This window comes from Balearica regulorum, chromosome Z, assembly GCF_011004875.1.
Source record: "Balearica regulorum gibbericeps isolate bBalReg1 chromosome Z, bBalReg1.pri, whole genome shotgun sequence".
NCBI classification, from domain to species: domain Eukaryota; kingdom Metazoa; phylum Chordata; class Aves; order Gruiformes; family Gruidae; genus Balearica; species Balearica regulorum.
The window spans coordinates 16,798,521-16,810,166 of record NC_046220.1 but is presented as its reverse complement, the minus strand read 5'-3'; the positions used below and the strand labels follow the sequence as shown (position 1 = coordinate 16,810,166).

At 40.2% G+C, this 11,646-nt stretch overlaps 1 protein-coding gene across 3 annotated transcripts in view; it reads left to right on the top strand.

Annotated features, from left to right (window-relative positions):
- DGKQ (diacylglycerol kinase theta) overlaps positions 1 to 10,781 on the top strand; it is a 96,945-nt gene extending 86,164 nt beyond the window's left edge. The window contains exons 19-23 of one of the 3 annotated variants that reach the window (XM_075739366.1): positions 325 to 425; positions 5,186 to 5,332; positions 6,897 to 7,008; positions 8,846 to 8,998; positions 10,156 to 10,781. In XM_075739366.1, the coding sequence (XP_075595481.1) occupies positions 325 to 425; positions 5,186 to 5,332; positions 6,897 to 7,008; positions 8,846 to 8,998; positions 10,156 to 10,254 (612 nt within the window). In that variant the 3' untranslated portion in view covers positions 10,255 to 10,781. The remainder of the gene's footprint in view (positions 1 to 324; positions 426 to 5,185; positions 5,333 to 6,896; positions 7,009 to 8,845; positions 8,999 to 10,155) is intronic. The other 2 variants (XM_075739367.1, XM_075739368.1) reach the window with 2 other exon arrangements.
- Positions 10,782 to 11,646: the final 865 nt, after the last annotated feature.

Genomic DNA, 11,646 nt, shown 5'->3' with positions numbered 1-11,646 from the left:
TGTAGTTGTTGCATACAATTGCTTTGAGAAGTTGGGTTGGTCTTATTTCTGCATTTATTTTTATTTCTGCCTTATTATGCTTGTTACTTGCAATTTAGATTAAATTTTGAAGTTTCTGATACTTTGGAAATAATGACTACACATGTCAACAATTGTCTGTACAGCTTTATTTTTAGTGCAGCGTTTCTGGAAAATGTTTTCCAAAATCTGTCAAGATACAAATGACTTGGAAGGATCATCTGCAAAGCTTACTTTTCTTGAAAAACTTTGGAACCTCCTCATTTATAAATGTAATGAGGAAATAATACAATTTTTTCTTGTCAGATTGTACAGATGAACAATTACTGTGGTCTTGGCATTGACGCAGAGTTGAGCTTGGACTTTCATCATGCTAGAGAAGAAGAACCAGGGAAATTTAATAGCAGGTAATCCTGGGGAAAACAGGGGTGAAGAGCAAACTCTGTCATATTGCATAACTTCCAACTTACACTATAATCTTGAAATGCTACAGGTATCCATAAACAATATTGCTTGAGGCAGAGCTGGCACAGGGAGGAATTAAGTTAGCCAGGAACTTGTAGACACAGAATTGGGGTTTTGATTGGTTTTCTTTTTGTCCCTTTACCAAGAGAGAGCACCGAAGAAGTTTTTGAAAACCTTGTCATTATTATTCAGTATACGTATTTGCCAATAACTGCAGTGTTGAGTTCAGTGAAATTTTGAGGAGGTGGAAATATCTCTTACTCAAAGCCTTTAGCAGGAGGGAGGGCAGTGCTGCTACATGAGCAATAAACACACTGTTCAGAACTCGTTTGCATCTTTCCCACACTTGCTTAGTGCTGTGGTAGCACCTGTGTGCTGGTAATAAGGATGTAAAGAGATCTCCACATATCCAGTGAGATCGTGTGATTAAAAAGGTGTGGAGAGAGACCTTTCTCCTTTCTAGCATGCAGATCAGTTGGTAATAGTACTTTTTCTTCCCATAATCACTGAAATTAATGAGAAAAAGAAGTCACATTTGTGTAATTAATCAGTAATTCCTTGTAGAAACTGGTTTTGTCTGCTTTCCCCTATGTTTGTGAGTAAATGTTCTCTAAATTGTCTCGGTTGCCAGAGAGAGTTACAGCCAGTTACAACTATGCAGTATTCAAATCCTAACTATTAAAAATATTCTCTGACCAGTTATGACTGTAGTGAAGTGTAATGTGTAATGTCATTACAGGCATTGTTCATGTTTTTTCTTAAAAACAGAATAATGCAGGATTTTGTTTGTGGTACAGAAGTTACTATTAGGCACTGGTTTGCATTTTCAATCCACTGGATTAAAAGCATCATAGGTAGTAAAATTGGGCAATAAATTTGCGTATAGCAGTGCCTGTTCTAGTGTATAAAACTGTTCTAGATTTACTTGTGCAGTTAATATAATGTAAGAATAATGTTAATTCCTCCTTTAAAATATGCTATGCTGACTTTGCAAAGCTGCAGCACTTTAAAAAAAAGTGTCCTTTTCTTATTGCCACTGTATTTGAGGATTATACTTTGAACTTTTATTGCCTGTGTGCTTTTTGTCCCATGAACCTTTATCTCAGTTCACAGCACGCAGCACCTGCAGCGCAGTGAGCAATGACTCGGTTCCATTCTTGCAGACCTTTTACATGCTTATTTGGACACCATGGAAGCAGGGTGTCTTCAAGGTTGTGTGGGAAAGAGAAGATTTTATTTTCTTTTTTAAATCTGAAGGGCTATGTATTTCTGTGATTCAAGATCTGGAAGAGAAACATGAAATAATGAATTGATAATGAGGTATGGTTTTGCAGGAAACAAACAGCTTGTGCAGGCTAACAGTGCTGGCACATGATTGTCGTCTTTCACTGCCTCTGAGGATGATTGTTAAAATTGCTTGCTTTACCCTTTCCCAGGATATGCAAGTCCATGCTCTTGCCAGCAAGATTACCTTTTTTTAAAAAAATTTTCAGTAAATTAACTAAGAAAGGTGGCTACTTCATGCCACACACAACAGCTGCTGGCATGTGAAGTGGCTGCTCTTCTGTGCAGAACAGGAAGTTTCAGGTTGTGGCAACTGAAATTGCAGGTGGTCCTTGGAAGAAAAATGGGCTTGAGTGCTCTTCTGAATCAAGAGTTTAAGCTGGTAAATGTCCTGAAAGCTGTGTGCTCTCTGGCCTAGCGCTGTAGTGTCTCTTTACATGCTCAGGACTCCTTACCTTTGGCTAGCAACTCAGTGCAATGATGACTTATTTGCAGGGAATTTAATGCTGAACTTGCATCGCAGGGCAGACAGAACTAGTGTATGTTGTGGCAGTGACGTTGCTGAGTGCCAGGCTCTGTGAGTCCTTTTCACAGTGTAAAACTTAAGGATCAGGGCATCTGCCTTCATTCCCCCATTCCTATGGGATCCTGGAGCAGTCTTTAGGGTTGCCTAGAGATGGCACAAACAAGAGACCACATCTTGTTTGTGCCATCCAAAACTGGCAGGAGACTGCTGTGGCAGGCAGTGTCCTGGGTGTAAGGTTAGCCACAGAGAATATTCTGCATGATTTAATGCAAGTTGAGAATTGTTTTACAAAGATATAGAACTGTTTTCTGTCTTGGTGGGGGGAAGATTTGAAAGTGTTGGTTGTTTGATTTGTCGGTTGTGGGTTTTAAAATGCTACAATGGCTACTGTATAACTCATATGTTTTCTATCTTGGGTCCTTTGTATGTGAACCTGGTAAAGTTCTTTCCCAGTCAGTAAGATCACCCTAATAAAAGCACCCAAATGATAGCTTATTAATGGTTAGAGCAGTTAGCTTTTGCAGTGGTGGTTTCCCACCCAGTGGTGGGCTTGTTGAATTGCAGGACTAGAGATAAAAGGTGGTCATTTTGTTTTGCTTGATAGTCTATGGAGACTTGTTCATGGGACTTTGAGCAAAGTGTGTTTTTCAGACTGCTCTATCAAAGATAAATACAGGATTGGAAGACTTAAAAAACACTTGTTTAATTTCATAATCCATGAAACTGGTCCTGTATAGGATCACCTTTTAACTTTATCTATTCTGAGATATTCAGTTAGCTAAACTGAAGAATCAGTTTCACCTTCTCAATGTCCCTCAGGATGGGTGTATGTAGCCAGTGGGGCATCAGGTAGTATGTGAATGTTGGCAATACTTGTAGTGCATCTTTTTGAAATAAAACAAACCAAGGGGTGGTTCCTGAGCTGTACAGGTGAAATCCCCAAACTCATCTGAGCAGTAGGATGTCACTTCCATGTCTGTACTCTAGAGAGCCTTCCAAATAGTTCTGGGATGACAGTGATGCAAGCATTGCAGCAGAGCTGATGCAAGGACTCACTGGCTGTATGGGGATGGATGAGCTGCATGTCACGCCCTGCCTTCCTCCCTCAGCCCTGTCAGTGTCATTTACAGCAGTGACTGCAACGTGGGTCTCACCTAATGCAAACCTTGACTTCCTTCAGCACAAATAAGGCATGGGAGACTGGTCCAAGGACAACTTCCTCCTTCCTGCCTTGCTAATTAACTGTGGTGAAACTACTGTCTGCAAAATGTATCCATCCATGAGTTTACTTTAGGGGATGCTTATTCTTTCCACCAAGTGGGCAAGCTAGTATGTTACTGGCTACAGCTACAAGTAGACTAACAACTTCCACTGACATTTTCTCCCCAAACCATGTCCCACATGTTGATGTGCAATGACATGTGGTGATTCTCTCTAGTGGTGGATGTGCAAAGGTCACCCTTCCAAGCTTGGCTGGACATTTTAATCATAAAATTCTTCAGTCACCTTCAAAACCATTGGGTAGGACCGTTGACCTGGTAATGTTACAGAAATCAGTTTGTTCATTCTTATTTGGTCTGTGTCCTCATAAGATACGTAAGTGGAATACGTATGCAAGAATGAAGTGATAGAATTTAATCTCTGACAGATTTACCCTTAGTTGTGCATCACAGGGTGCTATATCCATTGTCTCTGGATCCTGTAGACCTCAGTGGTCCGGAAGTGTTTCTTAGAAGTCATGTAATTCAGAACTTTGTCTGCAGTTAGGGCACTGTGTCATATTCTTTCAGTTTCTGCAGGATTTTTTCTCCTTCATGCAACAAAAATTAATACTTCTTGGGGAAACTTAAAGTACTGTGTTTCCTACCACTATTCTGTTATTTTTCAGTTGTATCCAAATTAGACAAAATCTGTCTTAGCATAGACATAATCTTACTGTCTTGTCTGGAGTAGAAGCATATGTTAAATGGTGTTACATCAGGTACCTGTCATTCAGTGCTGTTTAAAACTGCTAGCATGTAGGACTAATTGTTCCCAATGTAATAATTTAAAAGAACTGAACAGTCCTTGTCTGACGAGTTGACTATAACCCAGATGCTGAACTGGCTGTCTTCCCCATCTGAATGTCTACAGCATTTAGACATAATGCTAGAGAGATTTTGCAGAGTTGGATTCCAGTGACACTCATGTGTTAGTAGGGTCAAATAATGAAAATTTATGCTTTTTAAGGTTGCCCCTGAAGGCCATGTATCCAAAGGTTTCCATTATAGAAGAAAAAAACCTGTGTGTTTAACTAACATTTGTTTATGTTATTCTTAAAACATTTTGACATTTCTAGGGATGCCATAAAATTCTCCTTATCTTTTTTTACTCTAAATTTAGAGATGGTAGAGCTCTGTCACAGGTTAACATTACTAAGCATGTTTTAAGTTTCTACAGCTAGTACATTTCAAATGAATTAGCGATATGTAAAGTAAAGACTTGCAAAGGTTTTTATGCCTTAATTACTCTAACTTTATATGAGAAAGCATTTTAAAATGTTTCATGAAGACCTCTAGGTCTTAATTAAAAATACAATTTTCCAGCCCAGAAGCTTACATTTCAAAGAGGCATTGTATTCAGGCAACACTTTAAGAAGGGATGATTTTTCTGCAATAAAATTTCAGACCTCCACATGCCTCGACAGCACAAATCATGCCTTAAGTAAAAGGTATGTAAAGTAGCAGTTCATGGCTTATGCTTTGTTTCTGCAGTAAAGCTGTAAGAATTTGGAGAGGGTTTTAATTGAAAAACTCTTTAAACATACCTGCTAGAGGACAATACTGGTATACGTAAAGGAAGAGTGCTATGCTGGGCTTTACCTTCAGTTAGAGGATGCTTGTCTGCTCCTAGGTTTCACAACAAAGGAGTTTACGTGAAAGTTGGGCTGCAGAAGATAAGTCATACCAGAAATCTTCACAAAGACATAAAGCTTCAAGTGGACCAGCATGAGGTGGAGTTACCAAGTATAGAAGGACTCATTTTTATTAATATACCCAGGTAAAAAGGAGAGGAAGGATCCTGTGTGGATGCATGTCTGGCTGCACATGTGGAAATGCTGCTTGGTATTTGAGCATCAAATGTCAGATGGTTAGATAAAATGTTAAATGGTCTAGATTAATAGATGGTTGGTGTGGGGTATTTTTGATTATTGCCTGACTCACTGTCTTTGCAACTGTGCCTAAGGAGCTAGCTGTTAATACCATTTTTACATAGTGTTTTAGACCCTTTGAGACTCACAATCTCACTCCACGTAAAGGTGCTACTATCTTCTTTTCCCTCTGCAAACCCCCAAACACTTGCTATTTCTTCTGCGTCCTAACAGTAATTTGGAATTTTTCCCTCACCAAAGGCCTTCAGACTTTCTTTGGAGCAGTATTCTAGTAAAACATGACTTTTTAGGCATGACTGTAGGCCTGTAGCTTCTGTCCACTACCATTTTCCCCCTTCCCTCAGCTGAATGGTCCATCAGATTTCACCATGACTTGTAGAAGGATCAAAGATGATCAACTTGCACACACTTTCTGGCATGCTAGAGACCAGGTGCCTAAGCAGTTCCTGCAGTGAAGGCCAGGCAGGATTCAGCTGCTAAGCACTGTCCCAGTCCTACAGCCAGCTGGTCAGTGTATGTGGAGTTGGTGATGCTCCCCTGGCAGCTGTAGAACCCCCACAGTTCAGGTACCTGTTGTGGGGGCTGCCCTGACACCTGCAGGGAGCTACAGTTACTGCTGTGGAAGAAAGGAAGGCAAATCTGGCTTTCTTAGGTGTACTGTTGGCAGAGGCAGGTTTTTTGTTTGCACAAAACCAGCATGTAATTAGTGCTGCTGTACTATTTTTTTTCAAGTACACTCATCTCAAACTACCTGTATGTCTTTCCATTTTAATCTGAAAATGTTTCAACTTTTTACTGAAATATATATACTTATACACACATGCATGTGCACGTGCACATACACACAAGTACACGTTGCACATGAGAACTGTGGAGAGGGAAAGATCAGAATTAGTAGCAGTCAACACACTGAAACAATAAGTGAGTGATTTGAATAAGGAGGGTCAACTCTGCACAAAAAGCAACACAGTGTTAAATTGTCAGAAGCATTTCAGAGCATTGCAGTGCAGGAATACCCGCTTAATACCAAGCGAGTTTGGCCAGGTACAAGAATAAAAATTTGATACTTGTTTTAGTTTTAGTTCAGTAGCTTCCATGAATATTGTCAAGACCAGTAAGATCTATGTTAAGTTCTCAACTCTTGGAAGTTAAGGGTTAGTGTAGCAAACTAAAACTCCTTGGAGTTGCTTTCTTCTTACCTACTCTTTCTCTTTCAAATGGAAACTACTTATTTTACTCCTTCTTTCACTCCTGGTCAGAAGTCTTCCAAATTTTAGGAAAGACTTACTGTTCTTACAGTGCGGGAAAGCTGTGTTGTCTCCTCCAGCTGGTGGGGAGCAGAGTGTTTAGCTTTTGAAGCCTGTCGAACAACCTCTAGCAGGGTTCAGGGCAGGGTGCTCTGTGGCAGATGGCAGGTCCACAGGCGGTCACCGTGGTGTGCTCTCTACACAGCTGGGGGTCTGGAGCTGATCTCTGGGGGTCCGAGAGTGATAACCGCTTTGAGAAACCACGCATCGATGACGGCCTGCTGGAAGTTGTTGGCGTGACTGGCGTTGTTCACATGGTAAGTTGGCATCCCAGCAGGAACAGAGGAAACATACATTTTCTCAGATTGGCTTATTTGTGTAACAAATAGGTGTTGTAAGTGCATAGTCTTAAAAAGTATGCATTTATGTTAAGGTTATACCATTCTTTATTCAGGTACTTGTTGCGTTACGCAGAAATGGTTATAGACCATCAACAGAATTCATGGGCAGTGTCAGCTGTCTGTGAACAGCTGTTTGGGTGTTGGGAGTTCAGCTGCAGCTGGTATGCCTGTTCACGGACTGCAGTGCCTTCTCTGTGCCTCTATATTGGCCTGCCCTGAAGATACATATTTAGGCACCAGACTACACAGTTGGAATGGAAACTGAAGAAACCTGTGGTTGGATAAGTAGTAGTAATTGGAGTGTGAAGAACATGTTAAAAGTGCATGAGAAAGCGGTTCATGACTTAAGTAGACTTTGAAACAAGGCCAGAAACATACATGTATACATATATATGAATTGCAAATACATATATACACACACAAGTATGTATTATGGAATGCACTGGCTTTCTCATAACAGGTATTATGGTATCAAAACCAAACAGGTCATGGGATTAAAACAAGATTTTGTTTTAATGTTACAAAAACACCCTCTCTTCACTTAGATAGTGCATTCGCAAAAAATCTTGTTATACCTCAGCACAATCAGGGCAGAGATTCCTTCTACACAGGTGGCTTTATAATTATATGCCACAGGCTTTCCAACACCTTTCTCTGATAATCTGATGCTTCCTGCTTTTGATCTGAATGCTACGTGAAGCAGATGGCATGCCAGTTCTGCAAAGAGTATTATGACTCAGTTTATGCAACTTTAATTCTTTTATGTATTACAAATTTTTACAATGGTCTGCTATTACAATGCAGTCCTGTGGGATGGTGGGTTATTTTTCTCTCTTTTTCATATTTCTTTCACTCTCTTAAGAAATCTACTGCCGAAAAAGTATATGTGGTCAGGTAACTAGCGACAACTAATCCATACAACCACCAAAAATGGAAAGGTGGGTGCTTAAAATTGTTTGTGCAGCTCAGTCTTTGGTGTTTGCCAACTTTACCATTTTGTAATTCAGATCTTTTAAGGAAGACAAATGTAAAACATTCCATTAGAAGTGATTTCATAGAGATCCTTAAAATCTTTGTGAAGTTAGAAGCAACAAGGAGCATACCCATTGCTTTGGAATATAAATGTTAACAAGCCCGTGCTCTGCTTTTGTGATCATCTGGTAAGGTTTTTACCCCCGTGTTTGGTGGCTGTACACATTCACCAATGTGTAGCAGCAAAGTTCACTTTGCTTCACTTTTTACACTCAGCTATTACTTGTAGTTGAGTATACGTATATGTAGTTGAGTGTGTATATATATGTATATGGAGTTGAATTTGGCAGATATCTCTCTCCTTGTTTGATAAAGTGCTTTCAGACTTACAAGTTTCACATGTGCCGAAGTCTGTGTGTATAGTTAGCTGTTCTGAAAATATGTTTACTATGTTATGGAGGGGGGGGAAGTAAAAGCAAACAAGACCTCTGTGAGTGCATGCTTCTTGGCCAACCTGAGCGTACAGTTGACTTCACAGTGTAAGTTATTCTGCCTCCAGCAGCCTGCAGGGGTATCTGAGTTCTTCTTCATGCACTAACTTAAATAATTAATGCTGTGTCAATAGAGCCATCCTATGCAGATTTTGCCTAAGAAGGCCTTTTACTTGAAACTTAAAATGTCAGGTGAGAATAAAATTCTATCCAGCCAGTTTAAGTGCAGCTAATATTTGTGCTTCTTGGTTTTGGGGGTGATTGATGTCCTGGCTTTTACTTCCTGACAGGGTCAAGTCCAAGGTGGTTTTCGATCAGGAATCCGCATAGCCCAAGGCTCATATTTTCGTGTAACACTCCTAAAGCCCATTCCAGTTCAAGTTGATGGAGAGCCCTGGATTCAGGCCCCCGGCCAGATTATTATTTCTGCTGCAGGACCAAAGGTACTAGCTGTAGGTTCATCTTAGCAAGCTGACTTTGTTTCTCCAGTAGATATTATCATATTATCTTGCCTGTCTGTTGTGGTCTGATGATTAACTTTAAAGGAGCTAGTCAGCACAGTGTGGTGACTGTTGGATAAATACATAGCAGTTTCTACAGAGGATGGTTTGAGGACCCTCTCCACTGGCTTAGACGAGACTTGTGTTTAAGAAATTTAGTCCCTGAGCTTCAGCCTAGTGACTTATTTTTTTCCCCTGTATTGAGATCTCCAGGCAGTGTTGCTTGCCCTGAAGCAGATCAGAGTTATCTGGGCCACGATAGTACTGCAGAGTGCAGGGTAGGAAGCAGTCTGCTGCCAGTGCCGGAGGAGGGAAGGTCTGTCAGCAGCAAAGGAGAAAACCGAATAATGGAGGAGGAGAGTCTGAGAAAGAGAGACTTTGGAGTAATCGGTGCCTGTTTTTCCTTGATACCTCAATGTATATGTAGAAGGAAAAGAGCATCAGCTACCTAAGAATTTAACTTCTCTCTTGGCGTTGGAATTGTGAAATAAACATTTTGCAGTAGTTGACTCTAGTGCACACCAGTCTACACATTTGTCTGCTACCTTAAAGATGCCTTTTTAACTCACAGAAATTTGTTGCTACAGGCAATCTCGGAGAATATGTAGCCCTACCGAGAGGGCTACCAGAACAATGGCCCTTGCAGAGGAAAAATGGGTGAAAAAGAGGGTCATACCTCAAATGTTTTGGAATATTATAAGCTTTGTTCTTTTCCTGAAAGAAAGGGGGAAAAAGAGAAAGAGAACAAACCTAACTTGTCCTTCCACTGAGAAATTTTTCTGTCTTTCTATCAGGTTAGTGACTATAGTGGTATCTGCATATATGGGTATGTGTATGTGTGTACATGAATATATATGCACACACATACCTATCCTTATGCATCTATATACATATACATACATGTGTGTATATGTTTATTTTAAAAAAGCTGTTAGTCCTATAGCTTTGTAAGGATAGGTGCTTCAGATAGTTGTGTACTTAAGTGTTTTTCTGTTGCAGTTCCAACATTTTACTTGTTTATTAGTTAGATGCCTTAGATCTGCTTATAGGTGACTACAGATATTTTAATACTCATTTTCTTTTAAAACTTTCTGGTTTAGGTCCGTATGTTGAAAAAATCCAAGCAGAAACAGAAAAAAACTGGAAGCCTGAGAGAGATGAGAGTTGATAGCACGTCAGGCTCCGAAGGAGGACGCTAAGTGGAGAGCTGTGCTCAGAAGCGATGCAGCACACCTACTGCAGATACCAAGATGGTTCAGTAAAACCGAGTGCAGACATCTGGTGAAGAGGGTTGCTTATGAGTGTGCCTTTCATTACATTTTGATAGTACTGGGTTCTATTTCATTTTTCAAAGATAGTGCCTCATTGTTACAAATAACTATTATGTACCACTTGTCTCATCTAAAATGTTTACTTTGGGTTGCTTTTCTGTAAGCCATTTACCAGTCTTTTATGTATATAGAAACTGAGGCCAGAGATTCCGAGATGCTGAGATTTCTGCATCTACATTCACAAAGACTCTTCCCCTTCTCCCAGCTTTTTCTTAAAGAAAATCATTCCATCGATAATTTTTGGTTCATTGTTCCATAAATGAAAATGTGTTCCTTTAATTGTCACAGTAGCCTCCCAACCAAAAAAAGGCAAAGATATGAGCTGCTGAGAACTCCTTGGATCAGTCCAAATAGCACAGCTGAAACAGTACTACCGTAAAGAGAAAAATACAAAACACAGGAGAGATGATTTCTATAAAAGGAGCCCTGTGCACTGGCAAGAGAGAATGTACCACAACAGTTGAGTCAAAATATTTCAGAGAGTTTATTTCAACAGTATTTGGACAATATGAATGAAGAGGACACAGCTTGTAGAGCGAGTTTTCAGCTGCAGCTTAGTTTCTCCTATATTATTCAGCCAAAGCCTGTTGTAAAAGGCATTTGAATTTTAAGAGCTAATGTAAAAAGGAACAAGAACACCCGAGGCAGTATTACATTATACTGATTTTTTACTATAATTGAAACCATTACCTTTGACACCAGACTCTTCTTTCTGTACTTGCGCTGTTTCATTTTCATTAATTTGTCACAGTTGGGCTGTTATTTAACAGCAAGCTCAAAGACTAAAAGAGTCATCACTAATTAGGGTAAAAGTAACACCATTTAGTGTTCACTTAAGTAAATTAGCACATTCATATGTTAGAGCTGAAGTACAGCCTAGCTTTGCTGAGGACCCTTAGGAGGTATTGAAGCTTGTAGTATGCATGTAACACGCTGTAGGCTTCAGATAACTGGGAATGCAATAGCTGTCATGAAAACTGACTTACCTGGTCAGCCTTCTCAAGTTCTTGGTGAGTGGTGCTATCAGGTGTGGGCCCAGGGACATGGTGACTATCTTCTCACTTGCATGAGTGTGCGCGCTTCAGAGGCTGTTCCTCTGTCAGCTCCTGTGAGACGGAGATCACCTCTCTGCTCACCCATCTGCTGAAGATGTGGGGATCCAGTACTTCTTTTACAGCTTCCTGCTAGAGATTGGTGCTAGAGCAGACATGCTGGTCCTGTCATACACTACATATAGCTGCTGACTATGGCCATAGTTGT